General features: G+C 41.1%; 1 protein-coding gene across 6 annotated transcripts in view; it reads left to right on the top strand.

Annotated features, from left to right (window-relative positions):
* The window catches only part of lama2 (laminin, alpha 2), a 359,403-nt gene that overhangs the window by 200,844 nt on the left and 132,500 nt on the right, over positions 1–26,059 (top strand). For 3 of the 6 annotated variants that reach the window (XM_078212838.1, XM_078212839.1, XM_078212841.1), the window contains exons 19-23: positions 6,323–6,534; positions 10,653–10,759; positions 14,542–14,823; positions 20,847–21,024; positions 24,068–24,204. In XM_078212838.1, the coding sequence (XP_078068964.1) occupies positions 6,323–6,534; positions 10,653–10,759; positions 14,542–14,823; positions 20,847–21,024; positions 24,068–24,204 (916 nt within the window). The remainder of the gene's footprint in view (positions 1–6,322; positions 6,535–10,652; positions 10,760–14,541; positions 14,824–20,846; positions 21,025–24,067; positions 24,205–26,059) is intronic. The other 3 variants (XM_078212843.1, XM_078212842.1, XM_078212844.1) reach the window with 1 other exon arrangement.

Genomic DNA, 26,059 nt, shown 5'->3' on the forward strand with positions numbered 1-26,059 from the left:
ATTCACTACTTAACTCTCCTGTTGTGCCAATGAAGAAAATATAGTTAGTCCAGCTATTCAAAGTGAAAAATAGGCTGAAATTATGTGTAAATCTACATTCATTGAATGGTTTGAACACCTTGCTGGATTTCATTACTTATAAGTGAAATTAACTGGGCTACAATGCCACAAAATTTGGTTGTGTAGCACATGTATTTTCAGTACTACAGTGCCATTTCAGTACCAAAATGGCGTGGTGTGCTCGAGTTCATTTTGGTATGGATTGGAATTAAACAGAGTAGGCAGCTAGTGATGCTGATTTGATGCCAGTGATGCCATTTTTGATCTTAATGGTCCACGTAACACCCTATTTTTAACCTTGCACAGCTGAGCATGAGTTCAGCAGCTGAAATGACGCTCCACCAGTGTTATTTAAAGTGATTATTTAAAGAAGGCCTAACCATCTTCAATGGTTCATCAATGACCTTTCTTCCATCATAAGGTTAGAAATGGGGAAGTTCACTGATGATTGCATAATGTTCAGCATCATTCAAGACTCCGCAAATTGCAGCAGTCTGTGTCCCAATGCAGCAATACCTAGACAGTATCAGGCTTGGGCTGACAAGTAGCAAGTAACATTCATACCACACAAGTACCTGGCAATGATCATCTCCAACAAGAGAGAATCAATTGTCCCTTGATATTTAATTGCATGACCATTGCTCAATCCCTCACTATTAACATCCTGGGGATTACCATTGACCAAACACTGAACTGGACTAGCCATATAAATACTGTGACTACACAAGAGGTCAGAAGCTAGGAATCCTGTGTTGAGTAGCTCACTTCCTGATTCCCCAGAGCTTGTCCAACATCTATGAGATACAAGTCAGGAGTCTGATGGAATGCCCTCCACTTGCCTGGATGATTGCAGCTCCAACAACACTCAAGAAGCTTGATATCATTCAAGATAGAGCAGCCTGTGTGATTGGCACCCTATCCATCACAATAATTCACTTCCTCCACCACTGACGCACAAGGTGACTGAAAGAACTCACCAAGGCTCCTTAGACAACATCTTCCAAACTCATGTCCGCTGCCATCTAGAAGGGCAAGGGCAGCAGATACATGGGAACATTACCACTTGGAAACTCCATTCCAAGTCACTCACCATCCTGACCTAGAAATCTATTGCTGTTCCTTCACTGTCACTGGGTTAAAATTCTGGAACTCCCTCCCTAACAGCACTGTGGGTGTAGCTACACCATATGGACTGCTGTAGTTCAAGAAGGCAGCTCACCACCACCTCCTCAAGGGCAATTCGAGATGGGCAATAAACACTGACCGAAACAGTGACGCCCGCATGCCATGAATAAATTTTTTAAATGATTATGAACTACTTCCAGGCTAGTTACTGAATCATTTCTACTATCCGCTGCTGTGTTTGTCGAATTGTTTTGAGGTTTATGTTAATATTTAAAGTTGCTTAAGCCACCAAGGAATGTTGGGGCATGTGGTAAAGACCTTGGTTTTGACTTCAAGAGCTCTGATAGGTTGATTAGATTCTATCCCCATTATCCTGCAGCTTGACAGGGAGAATGAACAAATGTGGTACAGAGGAGGACAGCTGCTCTAAAAAAGAACAATAGCAAGAGGGCTCGCAGCAGGAGATCCTATCAACCCAGGGCACATTTCCCCTATCTTAGCTTCAGCAAAGAACAGAGTGTGTACAATGTCCCCACTCACAAAGGAGGTGCTCGCTGCAATCTGCTCGAACTGCAGCCTCAGAGTAGGGTGATGTAAGTTTTGCAGTTTTGAGATCTAAAACACTTTTACCGAAAATGTCTAAATTCCGAATTCTTAATTTATGACAATATTGTGCCTGGTCTAATAAGATATGAATTATAGAATTATATGACCTAATAGAGGTATATAAGATGTTGAGAGGCATAGATCGGGTGGACTCTGAGGCTTTTTCCCAGGGTGGAAATGGCTGCTACGAGAGGGGGGTAGGTACAGGGGAAATGTTTGGGGGGAAGTTTTTCCCACAGAGGGTGGTGGGAGAGTGGAATCGGCTGCCGTCAGTGGTGGTGGAGGCAAACTCAATAGGGTCTTTTAAGAGACTCCTGGATGAGTATATGGGACTTAATAGGATGGAGGGTTATAGGTAGGCCTAGAAGGTAGGGATATGTTTTATGAACGAAGTAGAATGTATTAAAGAAGATGTTATATATACTTAATAAAAGCAGTGAAGAAAACACAAAAGGTTTTAATCCCTCAGGGCTCTTGGATTCCTTGAATGCTGCCAACACAGGCAATATGTCTCTTTTTCTGTCTCTGAAGTAATGATATGTTGAATTGTCTCTCAGAAGAATTATACCAGAGAAGCGATGGTAAACTATGCCAATGAAAACTCTGATTTTCCCACTTTTATCCCTAATTCTGGTTGTTCTTCATCCTTATTAGGAAATAGTCCAAATTAACCTCTGTCATTGGCATAGAGTAAGGGCCACCTAGTGTTATGCCACCTTTGTAACTCGAGTAATACGGATTGACAACATACCTTCTTACTCCCTAGATCCTGGAGCTACATACCATTGTGAACAAATGAAACTTCCTTGTATATGTGGAGTAGTTGTACTGTGTGATTGCTTTTGGCTTTCCTATGGACTGTCCACAAGCCCATTTTGGTTCTCTTTCCGAATGGTGCTTGAAGACCAAGGGAGCCAATAATGGCTGGCTGCAAACCACAACCAAGTGTGTTTTGAGACTCAGCGGACCCTCCTGTTGGGATTGCTCTGAACAGGAAGTTTTGAAAGTCACACTTGTTTCATTTGTGAAGGGTCGCAGCATTATAGGTAGACTCTTTCATGTCCTTAGTACTGGCTCCTGGATCCATTGATTCACACAATGGTTTCAGTGAGAACTTGGAAATTCTGAGAGATGAAGTCCTGACAATCTGAGAGACCCCCTCTGATTGTTTGAAAGGTTTCTCTTTTCACAGGTTCCCCTTGACCTTCCAAGTGTTTACAACATTTCTAATTTTATTCCAATTGATACAGTCTCCAAAGCCTGATGGCGAGCAACCATTACCTCCACATTGAAGGCACTAATCACTCTTTAACTTTCTTCACAAACTAGGTGGATACAAACCACTGATCATCCCCAGAGCCATCACATTGTTGTGATCTCATTTAACATGTCTCTGTTTGGAACAAGAGCCGTGAGATTAGCATCTGTACGCTCTTCAGTCAGAGGCTAAATAACCGCTTAGCACCATCAGTATTTTACTCATACCTTCACTAGTTCCTCCCATATATTGTATTTCACTAAGTGATGATATGTTGTTAAAATTATGTACCCCGCTCCCCCCCCCCCCCCAAACCAGATAAATCTTCCTGGATAGCCGAGTGTACAAGATGAATATGTAATGTGTAATGACATTATGTTTCATAATTAGTTTTAGTTTAGTTATCAAGAAATCAAAATATATTAATCAATTAACTCAGTGTGTAAGGCACTACTAGTTTCATACTGTGTGAGCCTTGTTCTTCAGGTGTATTCCTACTTGACAAGGGAAGTGTACCATGTTGCCTTCCTAGGCCAAAGTAAGGTTATATTTTATGGTTGTGCGACCAGATGAATGTTGAAGGAAACTCACTGTTACATTTTATGGGTTGATTACTGGATACATGAGGTCACTTGTAGTTTAATTGTCAAAGCAAAGGCTTCAGAGATTAGACTGGAGGAAATGGTTTGACACTTATCATGATGAATTCCTTTCAAAAGCTTATTGTGTAAAGTGAAATAGTTTTAGGTCTCAAACTACAGTTCTGTCTTAAATTATTTTAGCTTTATAACTTGCATTGTCTAAAAGGGAAACAGTCACTTTATTTTAAAGTATTTCACAGATCAATGCATTAACTGGTTTTTGTTATCAGGCTATGTCATTGTATGTCACTTTTGTGACTGTTACTTCTATGAACATGTACTAATAAAATGTTATTTTGCAATGTATAAATTGCTACCTCAAGTTCAACATACCAATCGTCTCTGATATATGTGCGATAGCAATTTTGGAATTGCTGTCTTAACTTAAGATTGTGTACCTTTTGGAATTTTAGTTACTTTTAAGAACTTGCTTCAGGCACCAGCAGTCACTAGGAAGTCATGTATAGACATTTGAACTTTCCAGAACACCTATGATGTGTCAGTTAGGTCTTTAGGGATGATGAGCCTCGGGCATCAATCATTAGGAAGTGACACCACCCAACCTCTTATCACAAATAAACAGACACAGAAATTACCTTATGGTGTCTTGTTATCTTAGTGGAAAAGCTAAACCTTAATAAAGTAACAGGGATAAGCTATAAAAAGGATAGTCTCACAAATGATTGACATCTTAGGGAACCTTAAGGAACCATTCAGAACTTAATGAAATTCACATCAGTAAGGTGACCATCACCCTTAAGAGATCTCCCAATTCATTCTAGTAATTGTAATTGGCTTAAGTCTTATAAATTAGATGAGGGAGAACTCAGATCTTAGAGATGAGGAAGAGGTGGCAAGACACGAGGCAAAAGAACATGAAAGAAAGCACACTTCTTCTACTAAAAGATATAATTGCAAACAATACATGCTGTCAGCAGTGTAATACATTGTGTGTTTGTATTCTAATGTTGTCAACAGTAATTTTGAGGCTCACATAATGGGAAGGTTTATCTGTCAAATAATACAGTTTTGGTGTTTAGGACAGTTCATATAGCAGTTTCCTCATAAGAAGGTGTGCACATAAGAGAATAAGGGCCTGAGATAAAGTTACAACACTGGTCTGAATTTTCCTAAAGACGGAGGGGGTCACAGCTTAGCCAAAATGGCACCAGGGTCCAGATTCCAGTGGTTTGAACCTGGTGCCCACAATTTTCGCTAGGAAAGGAATAACATTCCTGGTTTATGGAGACAGCTGCATATGTTGATGTACATCTGCCTTCAAACAAGTCCAATTTTTACCACTGGGATGTCTAAAACACGACTTGTGTGCCTTACGCTTTTCAAGAGATGGTCTAAAGCTGTCGGAGTTACTTGGAGAAGTAGGATTGGTCCAGGGTTACTTCTGGGAGAAGTAGGATGTCCTTTGGGATAGCTCAGGTGTCTTATGGGAAAGGTCAATTGCGCTTGGGGATTGTTTAAAGTGGTCATGAATGTGTGTAAATACAGGATAAACTCATTGGTATTGTCATTCTTATTGGAACTGTCAAGTTGTCAAGGAAACTGTCAAGCTCTCAAGGCATTTAAATCTCTTGGTCCTTACTTTAAAAAAAAGTGTTTGTTATTCTCCTTTGTCTGTTCACACAAGTCTAAGGATTATCATTTTAAGAATTGTGCCACATGATTGATTTCAGAAACTGTCATTATCATAGTGGGATGCCTGTCAGTTTGCAGATTGGTTGACAACCCCAAGTGATGATAAAGTCCTTGATGTGGGACTATGAATACAAATTTTTGTTTTTATAAGGGATTAAGCAAGTGAATGAAATGTTTGTTTTTAATAAGGGATCAACGCTGAAAAGAATGTAAATGTGTTGACTTGTTTTTTTATGAATTATTTTTTTTTAAAAATAGTGAAACCATCAATACGTACTTAGAACTTTATTTTATTTAATCTCAGCATGGGTCCTGAGGTCTGTCCATGGTAGATACTAGGTGAATTGGCATGGAGGGTGTTAGGGAAAGGGTGGTAAGTGAAGACAGATTGGCATGAGTTAGCGCTAAGTTGGCAATGGGTCTATGTAGCGTGATGGGGGCCTGGAATGGCATGGGTTGGCATGGATGGGGCATGAGAAATATGTGGGCCGTGAGAGAGTGTGAGGGTTAAGGCTGGAGGGCTGTTTTCTGTTTCAGCTGCGACAAAGTTCCAAAGCACTGAGGCACGCCTTTCATACAGCACACCTCAGCACCCGGCTATTCCTGAACTGTTTCAGGGAACAGCATACTGGAGACCTATTAACACCCTGTACCCCACTCCCCTTTCTCCATTGTCAGGTTTGTGGAAGAGAGAATTTTCCTGACTCTGCACTCCTGGACTTGGGAGCAAAAATTCAGGCCACCACATTTAATTACCTGACACGCACCTTGTGAATGTGCTCCCACTGCGGGCTCAGAATTATTGTTGTAATTCAAAACTTGTAAAATTAAATACTACTTCCATCCATGAGTGCAAAGCTACTTTAAAACGATATAATTTGAGATTCTAGGAATATCTGTGGTCTAAGCAGTGTGACAAGGTAAAGCAATATAATTATCATTCAGAGATTTAATTCTGAATTTTGTATTTGTTAACCAGGTGTTCTGAAGGCTTCTTTGGGCGACCTAATAAACCAGGTGGATTATGCCAGCCCTGCCAGTGCAATGGTAACCTTGATCTTTCAGTACCTGGCAGCTGCAATTCATTGACCGGAGAGTGTTTACACTGCATTGAGGGAATTTCTGGCCAGTTTTGTGATCAATGTGCTGAGGGATTCTTTGGAGATGCCGTTGGGGCCAGGAACTGCCGATGTAAGTGTTGTTGCATTCTTGAATTGCTATTTGCTCCTTAAATATGACAAATTAAAATAATTGATGGTGCTTTCGGGCTGATGATTAAGTGAAATGATTTTGAACCTTGAATCTTGAGCAAAGAAAAAACCCCTGGAAGCAGAAGTTGCAGTAGTGCTTGATGTTTTCACTCATAAATCTTATGGTTTGAGCAGGGAAAAGGAGGGACCTGAACATGGTAGGCTTCTTATCTGCTGGAGTGAAGGAGGCCAGCTCAATTATTCTAACCCATCAGAGGTTTGCCTGTCGGTGTGAACTTGTGGTTTGTGAGTTGGAAAAGGTGCCAGTGATAGGGGATTGAAAAGCCGACACCAGTGACTTAAAGGTGGTGGTGGGGGGATGGGGGCGGGGGTGTAAATTGTAATTGATGTGGTCATTAGAATCAATGACCAAAATAAACCAATGTGACATGAAAATTAAGCACCCAAAATCTAAGTTAAAACACTAGTGATAATTTTCTGACCTTAAGCCTGCAGTTAGTAACTTTGCTGCTGATCAAGTGTACTTGCAGCCGACGAGGTTTCCAATCTGAGCACAAAATTGGAAAATCACTCCCAGAGCCTTTGAGGGAAGGATTTAAATTCAACCATACAAAAGATCAAGAATCACTTATTAAACGCTGACTTCTGTCAGCACAAAGCATTTTCATCCACAATGCCAGTGATGCGTCTGACTCCATTTTACCATCTGATTTTAGCTTCTCTGCCGTTTGGCCATCCACACCCTTTATTCTCTCTGTGGATTGCCATTAGCAGTCTTTTCCCCTGGTTTCTGTGGCTATGACTCATCTTTCATTCCTTCATCCAGCAGTATAAATATCTCCCACTTTCTATGCCTTTTAGCTTTGACAAAGGGTCATCTGGACTCAAAACGTCAACTCTTTTCTCTCCTTACAGATACTGCCAGACCTGCTGAGATTTTCCAGCATTTTCTCTTTTGGTTCCATTTTAAAAGGCCCTCCTATTGGGTGTCAGAATCACTTGTCTATTTCACCTAATAAACCTCTTTTATTCTGATAGAAATAGGACCTAGCTAGATACCTGGTACTTCAACATGTACTTACCTACTTTGAAATACTTCCCAGACCCAGTTGCCATTTTTTAGTTTAAAAGTTAAACCTTCACCATTATAATGCAGCTTATCGTGTCTCTCCAACAGTTTCTCAAATGAATTCATACATTACTTTGAAGTTAAACGATTAGTGTTATTTAGGGAACTAAAAATTCACTTCTGATAAACTGGAGACAGGATGTAAAGTACTTCAAAGAGTAATTGGCATGATATTTACATGGAAGTGTTTCTGAGATTATAGAAAATTACTGTTCGTAGTCCCAGTCCAAGTCATCCTGGGCAGGTCTCCAGTTCCCCATCACTGTGTTCATGGGCTCCTTCAATCATGAACATGTGGCTACTGGAGGTCTAGTCTATCTGTAATTATCAAATGGTAATGCTGTTCCAACAACAAGCCAACACAACAAGGCCAAACTTTGAAATGATTTCAGCATCAGAACATGCAGGATCTAAGCTGGCTATTGGTTCTTTTAATGTGCATGCACCTGGATGAGATAAGTTGCCTCTGGCACAATAAGAGAAAAAGATCAATACAAAGTATGCCACTGCACTGGCATCTTTTGTATTATTGCATACTGATAAATCAGCATGCTTTAATATGAACAGTGAGATCCACGTGTTCTTTCATCATTGTTTGCGTTATATTTTCAAAGCTATCTTTAACTCGGAGCACACAGCCATTCTGATATACTGTATGTACTCTTCCCTCTATTGTTGAGGAATTCAAAGAGCTGTCAATTGCAAAAAAAAATCCACAAAAGAAACCAAACAACAGCAACAAAATTACTCATTTTCTGTCCCTTTGCTATGCTTCTACTGTCTAGAACTCCATTGTATTCAGATCTCAGCAGGATCCACAGCTGTTTGAAAGAAAATGTCTTTATTATATTTTAATTACAGTCGGAATACGAACATTAAAAATGCTATGAAGATTGCCCCATGTCTCCTTTTGATTATATTATTCTGTCAAGTATAGCAAACATGAGCTGGAAGAAATTTATGTTATTGGAAAAGAGATAAAATAAGTCTGAATGCATGGAAGTCAGTTGTAACTTTGCTTACAACACGCCATACTTCTCTTTGAATAAACCAGTTAGTATATTCAGACTCTTGGGTAATCATAGGTTGACAGCACCAAAGCAAGCAATAATCCATGCATTGACTTTATTGCATCCTTTGAACAATAATAGTGGCCATAATTAAAGATAAATTGTTGAATTTATTTGCGTACATGACAACAATGAATGGATTTCATAAGTGATTAGTTATAAAGCACTTTGGCAAATTCTGAGGACATAATAAGATGTTCCAGAAATACAGGTTCTTTCAATGTTTTGAAAACCTTCTAACTTTATCTAAAATGTACCAATTTAAGTCTTTAAAAGAAGGCGGCTACAAATGCCCTACTGCATTGTCAAATGAGGGAGTACAAATAGCAATAACTGGCCGAAAACTTGTTAGAAAATGTGGAAAGAATGTAAGCCTAAACATCTATCCAGGTTGTTTTATTGGGATAGAAGCATGAGGAAATGATTTTTGCATTGCGCATAATTACTGTGTTATATACATTTTCTATTTTTTCAAAGTATGTTATATTCACCAGCAAACTATCTTTTTCATCCATTTTAGCCAAAACTAATTTAATAAGAATAAATGGATGGCCCTGGAAATTTAAAATTCAGGCCTACAAATAGAAAAAGATTTGAAAGGTTGAAGTATCTTGTAAGTGTATGGAAATGAGTGCTATTTGACATAGGTTTACCTCTGGTCCCAGTCCAAGTGTGCTGGGATACTCATATGTTAGTTGTTAATTTTCCACATTTGGTTTAGACATTTGATTGATATAGGGAGGTACATTAAAAAAAAACTTAATTCCCAGTCACAAATTCTGAGTTACTGCTGTAATATTAACCAGGGAGCATTCATGAATTTGAACTAAACAAAGGTACGTGTTCAGATATTTGTATTCCCCAATATCTCTAAAGATTACACTTGTTCACCCCAAGACTGGAAACTCCGACACGAGGTCAACGGATCTTTGCATTTACGATTCCCATGGCAGGCTGGGTGGGAAAATTCCATCCAAAGTGTCATTAATGGCAAAGAGAAATTATTGTATTTGCACCATGGGCCATATCATGGGCTATATCCTTGGTCATCAACCATAACAATCTGGCTTGGTTTGCACGAAGAGGACACTCAAATAATTTTGGAATTGATGGCTTCTGCAGGCCTTCTCTGGAATGAGAAGGCCTTTGGCCAAACCATGAGTCATGATCATGGCTTTCAACCACTGCCATCCTAACCAGTGAAGGTTCAATGCAACCACACTTCTAAAATCTGCCTTTCCATGACTGAAGTTATGTCCCACCAACTTTGAAGCCCAGAGAGTCTAAAACTAGTTATTGGGGTGGGGTGTGGGGGAGTGGGTGGGTATAGGCAACAAGTTATTCAGATTCCTGGCAATTGATGTGATTTTCCATACTTATTAACTTCACATCTGTCTCAGGCAAAAACACGTCCCTCCTCAAAGTTACTTGTTCACTTAGCATCTCCATTACTGCATCAGAGAACCTGAGTGTCGTATTCAAAGTAATTTTACCTTTTGCTGTTTAATCTCACTGGCCAAACTTCAAGATGATAAGAAGCGGCGCTTTAAAGTGCTGCCCAATGTCTTTATGTAGTAATTGGCCCTTTCGATTTCTTGCCCTCCCAATTGGTTTCACTTTGCAGCTTTGCAAGCTAATATCAATCAGGCCTGGCTACAAAGAAAAATGCCATGGGTGCCACCACTTTGACTCCTTCAGGCTGGGCCATGCTTGCCCCGTCCACCATCTGCCTGATACGCACTTCACACAAGATTATCCCTCGAATCACAATTTCATCTCGTTTTTCTTTGAATTTTTTAAATGCAAAATAATGATGTGGAATTGTATGTGTTGTATAGAACTGCCTGTGCACATGTTCTCTAACAGAGGTGTGATAATGCTGATTTTATTTACCTCCAGCCTGTGAATGCCATGTCAATGGATCCATTGCTGAGCTCTGTGACAAGCAGACTGGACAATGCCAGTGCAAACACAATGTCATCGGAAGACGGTGTGATCATTGCTTGGTAGGTATTGTTCAATAAACCTTAGAGATTGAAACAGTCAGAAAAAAGCATTTTTTGATAGCTTCTCATAACTATCAATGTGTGTACTGAGAGTGAATTAGCAGATATGTTTACATCCAAGAATGAAGTGAAAGAAGCAGGAAGAATATCCCCAGCTATTCCTGGCATTCGCTTATCAGATTTATCAGAATGACAGAAAATTTGGTCAAGACCCAAATATGCCATGTTCCCACGTTGCCTGTGGGTTTTCCATGGGACTTGTAAAATAATAAATCTTGCAGTTTCTCCTTCCAAAATCAATGAGTTGGAAAGGGTGGGGTCTCCCCAGGCTCGGAGTTCCTACAGTGCAAACCTTGACCATCAACATCATGGCTTGCTGACCAGTTCTGCCCAAAGAAAAGGTATGTTCACCTTGCTTATGGTGGAACTTGAGCTCACATTCATAGGACCTCCATTCAGCAGGTCAGCTTTTTCAGTTTTTACTTTCTATACAGCTCTGTTAGAATGCAGGGAACTATCACACATCTCTGGGTGGCCCAGCAAACCACTCCTCACTTCCTCCAGGCCAGCTGGGATCCCACAATGTCCTCACATTGGCCATCTACTAACCCTGCACACTCCAATCGGGTTAGTGCAGAATGGTAGCAACGGCAAATGTTTCAGGATTAAGTGTGACTGTATATGAACTTTTTGGGCAATCAGTTCTTTTGTTACATTATTACATTATATCAGATAAACTCATTTTTGGCTCATTTTTGATGTTTTTCTATGTTCTCTTTCATTTTCAATACTTGTAAATCAATAATTTGCCGACAACTGCCTTAAGTTGAGAATTACAGATCTGAAAAAGAAATGCTGTGAATTAAAACCACTGCAGGAGAGGCATTTTTCAAAAATTCAATATACTGATATTTTCCAGATAGCTGGTAATGAACTGGAGAGTGAAATAACAAGTGCATGAATACAATTTGACTTTGGAAAAAGTGTTGGTGGTTATGGTCTGTAAGTGTAAACTGTGACATAAATTCAGCTGTGTCACATTGACATATTTGACAGGAGCTATTTCAGTGTCAGGGCAATAAATACCATTGTAATCCCAATTGTTTTTCATTTTCTTTGAGCACTGCTCCCCATTAGGAGCAAGGGACTACTGAATTTATCCTTCAACATGTTAAACTTCATATATGTTGGAGGAGACTTGTCTTCAAGATTACTTTTGGAACTCAAATTGTTGTGAATAGAACAGTGCTTTTCTTCCCTGTTGTAGTCTTGGCGGACCTTGTGGTCTCAAACAGCCAAGATGGCAACCAGACAAGTTGATTTCCGGCCAATGTTTCCTTTGAGTCTGCTTTCATGAGGGGTACAATTGCAGCTGTGTAATGAGTATTATTCCCCCTCATTTTCCCACATCCTGATGGAAAGTTGGCTGATCTCAGTTTTGCAACAGTGGTGCTGAAATGATGAGTTCATCGGAGGAAGTTTCGCTATCCTACTCTCTGCCCCTCATTGCTGAATTCTCACAATTAAGCTAGGGGAGCTTATTAAGATGTTTCGTCAGTGTGTCTGTGTGTAGTGCATGACGTACTGAGAGCGCTTTGAGTTTGTGGATGGGTAATCAAGCTCTGGCAGCTGTTAACGAGCTGAAGGTTGGCCAAAACAATGTCCTGGTTTACTTGGGCCACTTGGTAACCTCCACAGCCATGAGCAAAGAGGTACTATATCTGAAAGAGAGGGAACACAGCAAGGCAGAATATAAATTTGATTTGTGGGCTTCACTTAATTAATCCACTCCAAAATAACAACTAAATGGGGGAAGAATGACACAATGGTATACATCAGTGAGTCACAGTGTCATAACTCAAATAACCAGCCAGTGAACAATAGAACTGAGGCTTAGACTGACAAGCTTTTATTTATAAAGACACACACATCATGCACCCTCAACCAACAACACTGCTTTCAATCTGTTCCCTCATGTAGGAGTATAGGAGGGGCCCAGTTTCTCGCCACCACCTAAACATAGTTAAACACTTAATTTATAAACAATTAACACATGGCACCAAAGCAATTTTAGCACAAGGTAGACAACTGTCACGAAGTGGAATGTTAAGGCCTGTTCAGTGATAACTAAGTGTTGTCGGCACGTAACTGTCATGAATAGACTGGTCATTAAAACCCATACGTACTTATGAATTAGGAGCAGGAGTAGGTCAGTAACCCCTTGAATCTGCTCTGCCATTCAATAGGATCATGGCTGATCTGATTGTAAATTGGGTGAGATGCTCTTTCGGAGAATCGGTGCAGACTCAGTGGGCCGAATGGCCTCCTTTTGCACTGTAGCAATTCTGTGGTTCTATGAGTTCATTCATGTGTTGTTAAATACAAGTGATTCTGTTCAGCACTTCTTCTTTGGGCAATTTCACGATTGTAACTGGATCATCTCAGAGGTGCTGAATGGAGGTGAGGTGCATCTCCAAGGGAGGGTCCAGAAGACGGTATGTCAGAGAGTGTGCAAACCGATACAACACTTGGTATCCTTTTCAGAGCAGACCATTCTTTGAAGACTGGAAAGAATCATAGAATCCCTACAGTGCAGAAAGAGGCCATTCAGCCCATCGGGTCTGTACCGACCGCAATCTCACCCAGGCCCTATGCCCATAACCCCACACGTTTACCCTGCTGATCCCCCTGACACTAGGGTCAATTTAGCATGGTCAATCAACCTAACCCGCACATCTTTGGAAAGGTTGTGGTTTGTACATTTTCATCAAGGATAGGTTGTGGCACGTTCCCCACATCATAGCAGTGACTACTCTTCATTGACTGTGAAGTGTTTTGGCATGTCCTGAAGTCATGAACAGTGCTATGGAAATGCAAGTTCTTTCTTCAGATGTGTGACTAAAACAAATGAGGAGGAAAGCAAAGGGAACAGATCAGGGCTGAGGTTTTGCTTTAATTCCTGCATCTTGAATAACTTGAAGTCTGTTTAAAATGCTGTCCAACTTCTTTCCATTATTATAAGAACATAAGAACATAAGAAATAGGAGCAGGAGTAGGCCATCTAGCCCCTCGAGCCTGCCCCGCCATTCAATAAGATCATGGCTGATCTGACGTGGATCAGTACCACTTACCCGCCTGATCCCCATAACCCTTAATTCCCTTACCGATCAGGAATCCATCCATCCGCGCTTTAAACATATTCAGCGAGGTAGCCTCCACCACCTCAGTGGGCAGAGAATTCCAGAGATTCACCACCCTCTGGGAGAAGAAGTTCCTCCTCAACTGTCTTAAACCGACCCCCCTTTATTTTGAGGCTGTGTCCTCTAGTTTTAACTTCCTTACTAAGTGGAAAGAATCTCTCCGCCTCCACCCTATCCAGCCCCCGCATTATCTTATAAGTCTCCATAAGATCCCCCCTCATCCTTCTAAACTCCAACGAGTACAAACCCAATCTCCCCAGCCTCTCCTCATAATCCAAACCCCTCATCTCCGGTATCAACCTGGTGAACCTTCTCTGCACTCCCTCCAATGCCAATATATCCTTTTTCATATAAGGGGACCAATACTGCACACAGTATGCCAGCTGTGGCCTCACCAATGCCCTGTACAGGTGCATCAAGACATCCCTGCTTTTATATTCTATCCCCCTCGCGATATAGGCGATATGAGAGATTATCATAGCACAGTGGTTTGCATCAGGATTGAACATTATTCAGATCTGTTTGGTCTTATGTTTGTGCTTTGATTTTTGTGTTTTCTTTTATATTCTGTGGACTGTGCAGCCCAATTGTTGGTGGGATGATGAAAAGAAGGTCTGCATGCCCTGCCTGTGTAGTCCCATCGGTTCCATGTCACTCCGGTGTGACAAAACAGGGCACTGTATCTGTAAGCCAGGCTTCTTGGGGAAACAGTGTGCTCTCAACAGGCAGCTCTATGAGCAGCAGTATGATGAGAGTTCAGAGATGGTGAAAGCTGTTCAGAGCCAACGTCGACGGTGGTGGGCAACAGGCATTGGTGGCTGTCCACGTGGTGCATTCAAACCTGCCACAGCCTCTGCCAGAGGGGTAAAAGTGCATTATGCCTGTGTGCTGTGTCTTACTTCGTAATTGTGTGGATTAAGAGAAATGATTGCATTCCCCTTTTGAGAAACGTGTGTCACATTTTTTAACTTTTGCTGCTGCACAATTTTATAGAGCGATACAAAGTTAAAGAATTCAGACCTAGATTTAATACCAGTTTCAACTGATGTTGTGAATGCTTTCTATCTTTTATTGACTACAGCATAAACAAACAAGGGCAGGCTTAGCCTCATTTTTATTCGGCAAGGGACCACGCGTAACACTGCCCAAAATTTGGCACTAATTTGTACCACTTATGGGGCAGGGTGGGCACCTATTTCAATGGGAAATGTTAATCTGGGGCTGTTGGGAATTGATTTTTGGATGCAGAACCATGAATGGGTACAGAAGATTGACGTTTATTCTGTAACTGTTTGCACTCGAGCTGATGCTGGCTCTGAGTGAAATAGTGGAACCATTCCTCTGCAATGGACACTAAAATGATTTTTGATAGTACCATTACCAATAATCAGAGGGTGAGAGCTGAAGTAAGAAAAATAACTTTCAGAATCAAATCACAGAACAAATACTGTCATTCGTAAAAGAGATCATTCTGAGGAGGAATAGAAGCACTTCCAATTCTAAATAATATTTGGAAAAAAGAATCCTGCTTCCTGTAAGGAATAATTCCAATTCTTTAGTGTCAAAGCAGCTAATCATAACACCCAGCCAAAACACAGCTGATGCACACAGAGTTGTATTGAGCAGAGGTTGAAACATTCCTGGTTCTGGATAACCTTCTTCCACAACAGGACTGATTTCTGGAGCCTCTGCCAGGCATGAATGACTTGCCACTGTATTTATGATTGCATTCCGGTCACCGCCATCTTGGGTAGTGTCCTTAAAGAGATAGCAAGAGACCCCTCAGGAAACAGTTCAGGAATATTTTTCTTTTTTACTTCCCGGCGGGGTCAGAAAGAGCAGCACAAGCCTCATCTTCTCAAGATTGCCTCTTGTTCTTCCATGCTCTGACTTGACAGTCAATCTGGGAACCTGGCTGACTTCCTGCCTGCCCATAACTAGTAAGCTGCAAGTAGGTGTCCACTTTCCATCTGCAGCTCACAAGAAAATGTGACTCAGGCCTCAAAATGCCTCCGTGATAACAACAGGCAGGTGTGTTCAACTTACCTATTGTACGCCTTAATTTAAAATCATCCCAAAGAATTATAGTACGAGCTGGGATCTGCATTAGGCTCCCTTTTCTTGACAATGGTTATGGGATAATTCATGAATTTGGAAGTGCATCATCTGCCAAAATCTACATTTTCAAGTATTCTTATTTGGCATCTTCAGAGTGAATAACTAGCACAGCAATAGATTGTGTGCTGACTTGGAGGTATTTGTCACAGAGTAAAATCTGGTGATAAAAGAATTTTATGGATTATTAAATATGTTGTTCGGAGCTCATCTTTCTTTTTGCGCCGTACACCATCTGGAGTTGTACACGTAGGACCTGATCCAGAATTTACTGCTTTTAATGATAAAAGAGCCACTTAAGATATTATTTCCTCAGTAAAAGTGATTTTACAAGCTACATATAATCTACCCAGCCCCATGTTTTGTATGACTCTATAAAAAGAGGCATAAGCATTGAAATGTATACATTTTAGATCGTTAGTGCATTATTTTTTGCTTGGAGAAGCAACTGAAAAAATTAAATATTTTGCTGATTGCAAGTTTGAAAACTTATAATTTTGCATGGTGTGAATTGAATTAGTGGGAAACTCTCAGAAGAACCTTGATACAGAATTGAAAATTACTATCATAAAATGCCAATCAAATTACTTCATTTTATTTATTGATTAATCTTATGAAGCTAAATCTAGAATGTTTTGCCATTACTAACAGGCATGTTTCAAGTATGATGTGAAGATTTGTTAATACAATGCATGTTTCAAAGCATGCTTCAATTGTTTCGCTAAATTGTATAAGTGCAACATTTTATTTTTATTGTTTCAAATGTTCCACATATATTTCCAGAATTACGACATTACAAGCAAATTTGTTCCATTAATTTTTAAACTTAATAATTTTTTTCCCCAAATCTGTTTAATCTGAGCATAAATATTGTGTCTAAAATATAAAGCCAGCATTCAGTTTGAACAGTGATTATTCAATTTGCTGATTGGTAAGAAGATTCCAAGGGTGGAATTTTATGGCCTCTCCACCCTAGGAGTGGGCTGGCAGGGCAGGGTTGGCCTAAAGTCAGGTGTCATGGTGGCAACATCATAGCTATCACTTCCCTGCCTCTGCTGGTATTCTACCTGCAATGGAGGAGGCATCAGGCAGTCTGCATGCTTTTGGGCCAATTAGGGCCCTTAAGTAGCTAATTAATGACTATTTAAGGCCCTCCTCCCACCACCACTGGCATTTTACTTGTAAACGTCACATGACAGACCAGGGAACCATTTTGTGGACTGTGGGGGGGGAGCAGGCTTCCTACTGTGTGGTCACTTTGAGCCCAATTGAAGACCCTCACCCACAGTGCTCCGCCACACCAGCTGTTTTACCGCTCCACTGCCCTCCCAGGCCTGGTCCAACACCCCTCAGTCGAGCCCTCCAGACTGGCCTAGCAGGAGATTCCAACTCACCATTTTGTCCAGCTTCATCGACGCTTGACACTGGGGACTGTTTACAACCCCAGCAGCAGGGCACCTGGAACTAGAGAACTGCTGATAACCCGATTGGCCAACAGCTCTCAGCAAGGGGGACTTCCTCTCAGATGGAGGAGAAGGTCTCATCTTAAGCCTATTAATGGCCTGCTGGCTGTTAAATCACTGCAGGCTTCGTGAAGGCATGTCTTCCTCTGACTTTTCAACTGGGGTTGGAGCCACAACTTTGCTTAAAGCTTTAGCCAAAGAATCAATTCTATTTTAAAAAATGTATTCTTTCACGGCATGTGGGCAGTGCTGAGTGGAGCATCATTTTTTGCTCATTCCTAATTGCCCTTGAGAAGATGGGTGATTCAGGGATGTCCTCATAGAATCCCTGAAGAGGTCAAACATCCCCACTGATTTATGGAAGTCCCTGGCTTGTGACCGACCAAAATGGAGAAGATTCATTTGAAATGGCACCAAATATCTTGGGAGACTTCATCAGGAACACGTAGACTTGAAATTAAGATGTGGAAAAGAGTGCACAAACTTCCCATCAACTTATTTACCCAACCATCCAAGCACCACCTGCTCCACATGTAACAGAGGCTGTCGATCACGCATTGTACTTATCAGCTATCTTAGAACCCATTGAACAAGACTGGAAGCAAGTCATCCGTGATTCCTAGGGACTGTCTGAGAAGAAGACATTTAATATTATTGAAACTACACCAGATTATATCAGCCATTATCACAGCAGCATTGCAAGTACTTTTTTGTTAAACTGCCAATAGCTCAGTAGTCAGCACAGTAATACATAATACCCTCAGTTTTTTATCACGTCTCTCTTTATTTGTCATTGCTCATCCTTGTGCTGCTGTTGTATTTTGGCATTTTTTTTTCCTAACAGGTATTTTTGCAAATTTTTGTATGATTTTACAATAATATTTTTTAATAGTTAGAAAATTGTACAAAGTTGCACCCAAAGGTCTGATTTCACTACCGTCTCCGAGGTTCCCCACCAGGAGCACAAAGGCAGAAGATTATTTTTAAAATTCTCCTTCCTAATCTCTCTAGTGAGCTGCAAATATGTAAAACAAAATATTTTGAAAGCTATAAAATGGAAATAAAAATAGAAAATACAAGAAAAGTACAGCAGGACGAGACTCCTCTTTCAGATTATTCTAAATTCTTATATTTATATTTATAATGGAAACTGCCGATGTATATTTGGCCTTCAGGTAGCAAGTGTGTCCTTGACCTCTTCCACGACACAGTGGCACAGTGGTTAGCACTGCTGCCTCACAGCGCCAGGGACCTGGGTTCGATTCCCGGCTTTGGTCACTGTGTGGAGTTTGCACGTTCTCCCTGTGTCTGCGTGGGTTTCCTCCGGGTGCTCCAGTTTCCTCCCACAGTCTGAAAGACATGCTGGTTAGGTACATTGACCCGAACAGGCACCGGAGTGTGGCGACTTGGGGAATTTCACAGTAACCTCATTGCAGTGTTCATGTAAGCCTTACTTGTGACTAATAAAATAAACTTCAATCTTTAACTTAAACTTTTCCATCCCCGATTGAATCACAGGGAGGTGATGGCAGTCCATTTTCTGGTTTCCTCGCCAATGGTTTCTCCACTTCCCCACCCTATCCCAGTCCTTGGCTGCATTTAAATTCTGCACCCGTGCGCTATGCTGTGGGATATTGTGTGTATGCACAAGTGGCCTGTTTCCGCTGTGGCAGCTGATGGCAAAACACACCAACTCTTGCTTCCTTGATCTACTTCGTTATGGTGTTTTAAGCTGTACTCAGTGGCGGGGCAGTCCTGGATGGTGCGTAGTCCACTGTTGTGTCCAGGTGCCACAGTGAAAAGGTGTCCTACTATTGAAGAAAGAAGGTCGACCAGCTGGAAATGAAGATGGATCTCTGGAAACACTCTGAGACCTGGGGAGAATGACGATGGATGTCCAGGAACATTTCAAGGCTAGAAGATAGACCCTACTAAACCACCTAATCTGGAAGTTCAATCTGCAGATGCTCCTTGTCACTCATTGCTGTGGTATTCTGGGGTACAGGATTGTGGGCAACCTCCAGTCTGAACACTGGAGGCAGCCCCGGGCATTGCTCCAGTGAGTCCTGACATCTCCGCATCACATTCTTCCGAATGTGTTGCATCTGTTCTCCCACCAGCATCGCAGAGAATCTGGCGGAGGCGGGGGGGGAGGAGCGGGAATTGGGCCTCCACCTGCTCCCATGAACGGGATGAAAATAAGGTTCACGCCACCCTCCAATGGGTTTTCTGACCCGCCATGGCAGGCACGATTGGAAGATCCCAGTGTGATTTCACGCAGGCATGAAACTGATTCCTGAACCCCCTGCCATGTTCTTCCCCCTTGTTCTCCATCAAATATGTTGGCAGAGGCTTGGGAGAATTCTGCCCATTACCTGGTCATTCTCATATAGCTGTTTCTGGAAATCTGCTGAGCGCACATTTTCTGCCACCTTGCCGACATTACATCATTAGCTACACTTTGGAAAGTAATTCATTGGCTGTAAGGTACTTTGAGACATCTGGTCTTTGTGAAAAGCCTTATATAAGTGCAAGCCTTTCTTTTATTTCTTTCTGTCATAGATTAATATCTCAGATTTTAATATTATAAAGCAAATAAAGCAGTCATCTGGGAAGTACAGGCAGTTGAAAATACCATGCACAGAAACCAGCATGTTTCTAACCTCTGATTTACCTTCCCAATCAGACTTTACGAAATGACCTGAACAGCAATGAAACTTTGATCTAATTTAATGTTTAATCAACAATAATTAAACTTGATGGGGTTACAACATAGTCATCATCTCAGGAGCAGAATAATATATTGCTTCATGCATTTTGTGATACTCATATACTTATAAAATATTGTATTCTCTGATTCACCATGAATAGTGACCCAGTAGATTAGCTTACATATGCATTTAAACATAGTTTATATCCATTATTTTATTCATCACGAGTGACACCCACTCATATTGACTTAAAAATTGAACTAATTGTGAGTATATCATTACAGCAATAGAAATAGGTTAACAGTTTTATTAAAGCAGTGAGCAAGGATTTGTCACACACATTCATTCTTCATCTGCTAATATCAGCAACAGTAAATTTCAGCATTATATGACTCAAACTCTCCTATGGTATCAACAGATGCATAATTCTAAAAAGAATTAAGGTTATTGCATTTTGAATTCAGGTATTGCATCTTAATTGTGATTTTTTTCTATTGCTAAATGAGGCCTTTTCCTGCAATGCACTGCATTTCCTACTGTTCTGTATCATGACTCTATTTATGTTGGTCTTTGACAACTATTTACTTGCGTTTTATAGAGTGGAACTTATCTGCATTCTTCAAGGGGCTGCATCCCTTGTAATTGCAATTCCTTTGGATCAAAATCATTTGACTGTGATGATAAAGGCCAGTGCAGATGCCAGCCTGGAGTGGCGGGACAGAAATGTGATAGATGTGCTCTCGGTTTCTACAACTTCCAAGAAGGCGGCTGTGTCCGTATGTAAATTCATATAATTCCTTCTTTTCAGAGATGCATAAATTAATTAATATTGTTGTAGATTTGAATGTTACACATTTTGCTGATGCTGGTAATGAGTTATTAAAACTAATTGCTATTTAAAGAAACTCATATATTTCATAAATGCCTGTATTGTGTTTAATAAAGCACTACTGGAGTTACTTATTGAAGCAGACTCCAGGGGCCGATCTCTCCCAAAATGTTTCTAAATGTCATAACGCCGAGAATAATGGAGTAATCCGGGCTGGTCTCCCATGTGCACTCTGCATCGCAATCCTCCTACACTCAGTCACTTTTTGGGAGAGTTGAGAGTTTCCCGCTGGCACTGGGGGAAAGAGGGGGCGGGCAGGGCCTAAACATACTGGTGAGCTCAGCTTCAAAGCACTTGGAAGCTGTTTCACAAGGGCACCCCAATCTCGGAGTGCACTGCAAGAGCTCCTTCCCTCCCCCATGGCACTCCGCCCCCTCATCAGAGCCATGTACCCCCCACCCACTCCCCATCATGGATCGTCAGTATCAGGGCCACCCCATCAAGAGCCTCGACTTGCCCCCTCATCAATACCCCCAATATGCCCCTCCATCAAGACTGCCTTCATGATCCATCGTGCCTCCTTGTCATGGCCCCCACACAGGCCCCAACCCCTCGGCACTGCCTTGGCACACTGGCAATGTCCAACTAGCACATTGGCCAGGATGTCCGGTGGCCACTGCTAAGCTGCCCGGTGGTCACTGCCAGTGTGCCCGAAGTCCAGCCATGTCCCCCCACCACCTGAAGGATGCAGTGGCCTCCAAGCCTGCCCGCCATGACCATCGCACCCGGTCTCCGCTAATGGAGACCAGGAGTGATTATCGCGCCATGCCTGCAGGCCATTGAATTCCATGCACTGGTATTTGAACAGGTTGTGCATATTTAAATGCTACTTTAAATATGCTAATCAGACTCGCGCTCTTTCTGGGCACTATTCGGTTTGTATCATTAGGAAGGGGCCATGCAGAATTGCAAAACATTTTGGCACTGGGTGCGAAATGGATTTTTAGGCCTGCGCCCTATTCTCCGGAACAAGCACGCTCTACTAACGGCACGGCGAGGTTGAAGGATCTCCCCCAGGTCAACACTTAAGATTAAACTGGATAGGCAAAACTAAATAATAGGATCTGGGAATCGTCAGGCATGTAGGATTAAGACTGACTCCCGTGTAGCGGATACGCACCAGTATTGAATGGTTGAGCCGAATGGTCTGTTTCCATATAATTTTATGCCTTTTATGGTTGCAAGAGGGAGTGATTATGAAAGGTGAATCAATGGACTGATGTTATGTACCCCAGCTGCTGAGTTAAAAGGTGGTGGGAGGGCACGTAAAATCCAGTGGTTGGCCAATTGCTACTATCTGCCCCTCGCCTGTCTAGATTTTTTATGAGGGGTTGCTAGGTGGTAAGCAGTCTGGCCTAGCGGCAACTGAGGCCCTTAAGTGGCCGATTAATGTTGGGACTTGAACCTGTGCCACTAGAGCATTCGCCTGGGCCGCTGGATTACTGTTCGAGTGGAGTGAGCACTACCTCACCAGCCCCCCACATACAATCAGGGTTTTTAAAAGGGTACAGGATAATTATCTGAAGAGGAACAATTTGTAGAGCAGCAGAAAAAGGATGGGTTTTGGGACTAGCTAAGATGCTCTTGCAGAGAGCCAGCAGGGATACAGTGCATCAAATGGCCTCTCTCTGTGCTTTAAATGTTTTATAATTCTGCCAGAGATGTGGCAAGAGATCAGAAGGAGCCTCTCAGAAATTTTAGGCAATGATATGACATTGTGATTTCATAATGGGATGCACAGTAATTACAGTAAAAGAGAAATTGGGGAATATATGTAATATTTAGTAAATATTGCTTTGTTATTTTACACAATTAATAGTGCATGTATTTCTGAACTAAATTTAATACGAGTAGGAGCATGCTATGCATCCATAGTTTGTTCCCAGATTATATGTTATTTTGATTAATATATACAAATGATTTTCTTTAGTATTTCAATTCACTAAAAATGTCTGTCAAGCATATAAATAAATAGAGACAATACACAGTGCAAGGAAAGGTTAGAAGTAAAGAGCAATTGCCTTTAAATTAGGCTGCAGGATAACAGACTATAAAAACGCTTAAAGCACTTGTCTGAAATTCATTGTTCCAGTATTTTAGCAGACATTAACTCCTTTATTTTAAACGGGTTAATGCTTTTTCTGAGAGAGGAATTTTAGATGGATGTGTTAAGCAGTTGAACTCAATTAACCCACAATATAATTTCAAGATCATTGACTCTATGGCATTGCAAATACGTAGAGCAGGCATCTAGCACTGAGGGGCAAAATTGCATTAAAAACCTGCATCTACTGTTGCACTTTATAGCTAATTCAGGGTGATTGAAAAGCTTTATATATGATATAGATAGATTAATTAGGCCTGCCCCAGTATTGGTAGGTCTCAGATTACATTGTAAGTCAGAACTGCACAGTATGCTTTATAACTAGGGTGTCAACCCCAAGATTAGATTATAGCTATAAATCAACTCTCTGTATCTGCTATCAGTTGTATTACATTCGGTTTCAATGTTGTGCTGTAGGATTTATTCTGCTTTTGGTCAGCTTATGTTCTATTAGTAGCTATTAGATGCATGATGCAAGCTGTGAGTGTGTGCTTTATGTTCTTGATGTGATAACACCATTACTTCAAGGATATTATAAAAAAACATGAATTATTATTAAATTCCAAATCCATAATATTTTTCATTTTATTGCCTTTTGTTATTCCCTCCTTGTAAACATGAGTTACTTATCAATTATAACCAAACAATCATTGCCTCAAAGATTTGACATTTTACATTATTTAATTTTTGTATAAATGTTGATGTGTAAAAATAGTTCTTAAACGCTTGGCAGCTAAGTTGTCAATGGGAGAAGGAAAGCTAATTTGTTTTCCTTTAACAGTGTTAGACTAGACTGTTCATTTTTTTTCTTCATTTCTCTACAAAGCATGTGAATGTGCCCATGTCGGCAATCATTGCGATTCAGAAACCGGACAGTGTGTCTGCCCTCCAAACACAGTGGGTGAAAAATGTGACAAATGTGCTGCAAATTTCTGGGGTCATAACTTTGTCAGTGGATGTAAAGTAAGTTTATTGATAAATACTTTTTAATATGTGCATGAGGACTGTGTCCAGTTAAAAATTACCAAGCCCTCATTTATTTAGGCAACATCGATTGTAAAAAAAATAGTTTGTAGGGAGAAAAATAGGGAGAATTTGATTTTGAAGTATTTCTTTCTCCTTTCTTGGGATCCTGCACAACATTCTCTGAGATGGGAACATTTAAGTTATGAAGAGAGGTTGGATAGGCCTGGGTTGTTTTCGTTGGAGCAGAAAAGACTGAGGGGCGACCTGATTGAGATGTACAAGATTATGAGGGACAGAGTGGATAGGGAGCAGCTGATCCCCTTAGTTGAAGGGTCAGGTACAAGGGAACACAAGTTAAAAGTGAGGAGTGGGAGGTTTAGAACATAAGAAATAGGAGCAGGAGTAGGCCATCTAGCCCCTCAAGACTGCTCCGCCATTCAATAAGTTTTTGTGATTCATGCACAAGGATCCCCAGGTCCCTCTGCACAGTAGCATGTTGTAATTTTTCATCGTTTAAATAATAGTCCATTTTACTATTATTCCTTCCAAAGTGGATAACCTCACACTTACCAACGTTATACTCCATCTGCCAGATCCTTGCCCACTCACTTAGCCTATCCAAATCTCTCTGCAGGCTCTCTGTGTCCTCCACGCAATTTGTTTTCCCACTCATCTTTGTGTCATCCGCAAACTTTGTTACCGTACACTTGGTCCCCTCCTCCAGATCATCTATGTATATGGTAAGTAGTTGAGGCCCCAGCACCGATCCCTGCAGCACGCCACTAGTCACTGATTGCCAACTGGAAAAGCACCCATTTATTCCAACTCTCTGCTTTCTGTTAGATAGCCAATCCTCAATCCACGCTAACACTTTACCCCCAACTCTGTGTACCTTTATCTTGTGCAGCAACCTTTTGTGAGGCACTTTATCGAATGCCTTCTGGAAATCTAAATACACCACATCCACCGGTTCCCCTCTGTCAACCGCACTCGTTATATCCTCAAAAAATTCCAGTAAATTAGTCAAACATGACTTTCCCTTCATGAATCCACGCTGCGCCTGCCTGACTGAACCATTCTTTTCCAGGTGTCCTGCTATTTCTTCCTTAATGATATATTCCAGCATTTTCCCAACTACGGATGTTAAGCTAACCGGCCTGTAGTTACCTGCCTTTTGTCTACCTCCTTTTTAAAACAGTGGCGTTACATTAGCTGTTTTCCAATCAGCTGGCACCTCCCCAGAGTCCAGTGAATTTTGATAAATTACAACTAATGCATTTGCTATTACTTCTGCCGTTTCTTTTAGTATCCTGGGATGCATTCCATCCGGACCAGGGGACTTGTCTACCTTTAGTCCCATTAGCCTACCCAGCACTACCTCTTTAGTAATAGTGACCGTTTTAAGGTCCTCACCCCCTACAGTCCCATGACCATCAATTATTGGTATGCTATTTGTGTCCTCCACTGTGAAGACCGACACAAAAAACTTGTTTAAGGCCTCGGCCATTTCCTCGTTTCCTATTATTAAATCCCCCTTCTCATCTTCTAAGGGACCAACATTTACTTTAGCCACTCTTTTCCGTTTTATATATTTGTAAAAACTTTTACTATCGGTTTTTATATTTTGTGCTAGTTTACTTTCATAATCTCTTTCCTTTCTTTATTGCTTTCTTAGTAGTTCTTTGTTGTTTTTTAAAGCCTTCCCAATCTTGTAGTTCCCCACTAATTTTGGCCACTCTGTATACATTGGTTTTTAATTTGATACTCTCCTTTATTTCCTTAGTTATCCATGGCTGGTTATCTCTTTTCTTGCATTCCTTCTTTTTCACTGGAATATATTTTTGCTGAGTAC

This window comes from Mustelus asterias, chromosome 5 (assembly GCF_964213995.1).
Source record: "Mustelus asterias chromosome 5, sMusAst1.hap1.1, whole genome shotgun sequence".
Classification (NCBI taxonomy): domain Eukaryota; kingdom Metazoa; phylum Chordata; class Chondrichthyes; order Carcharhiniformes; family Triakidae; genus Mustelus; species Mustelus asterias.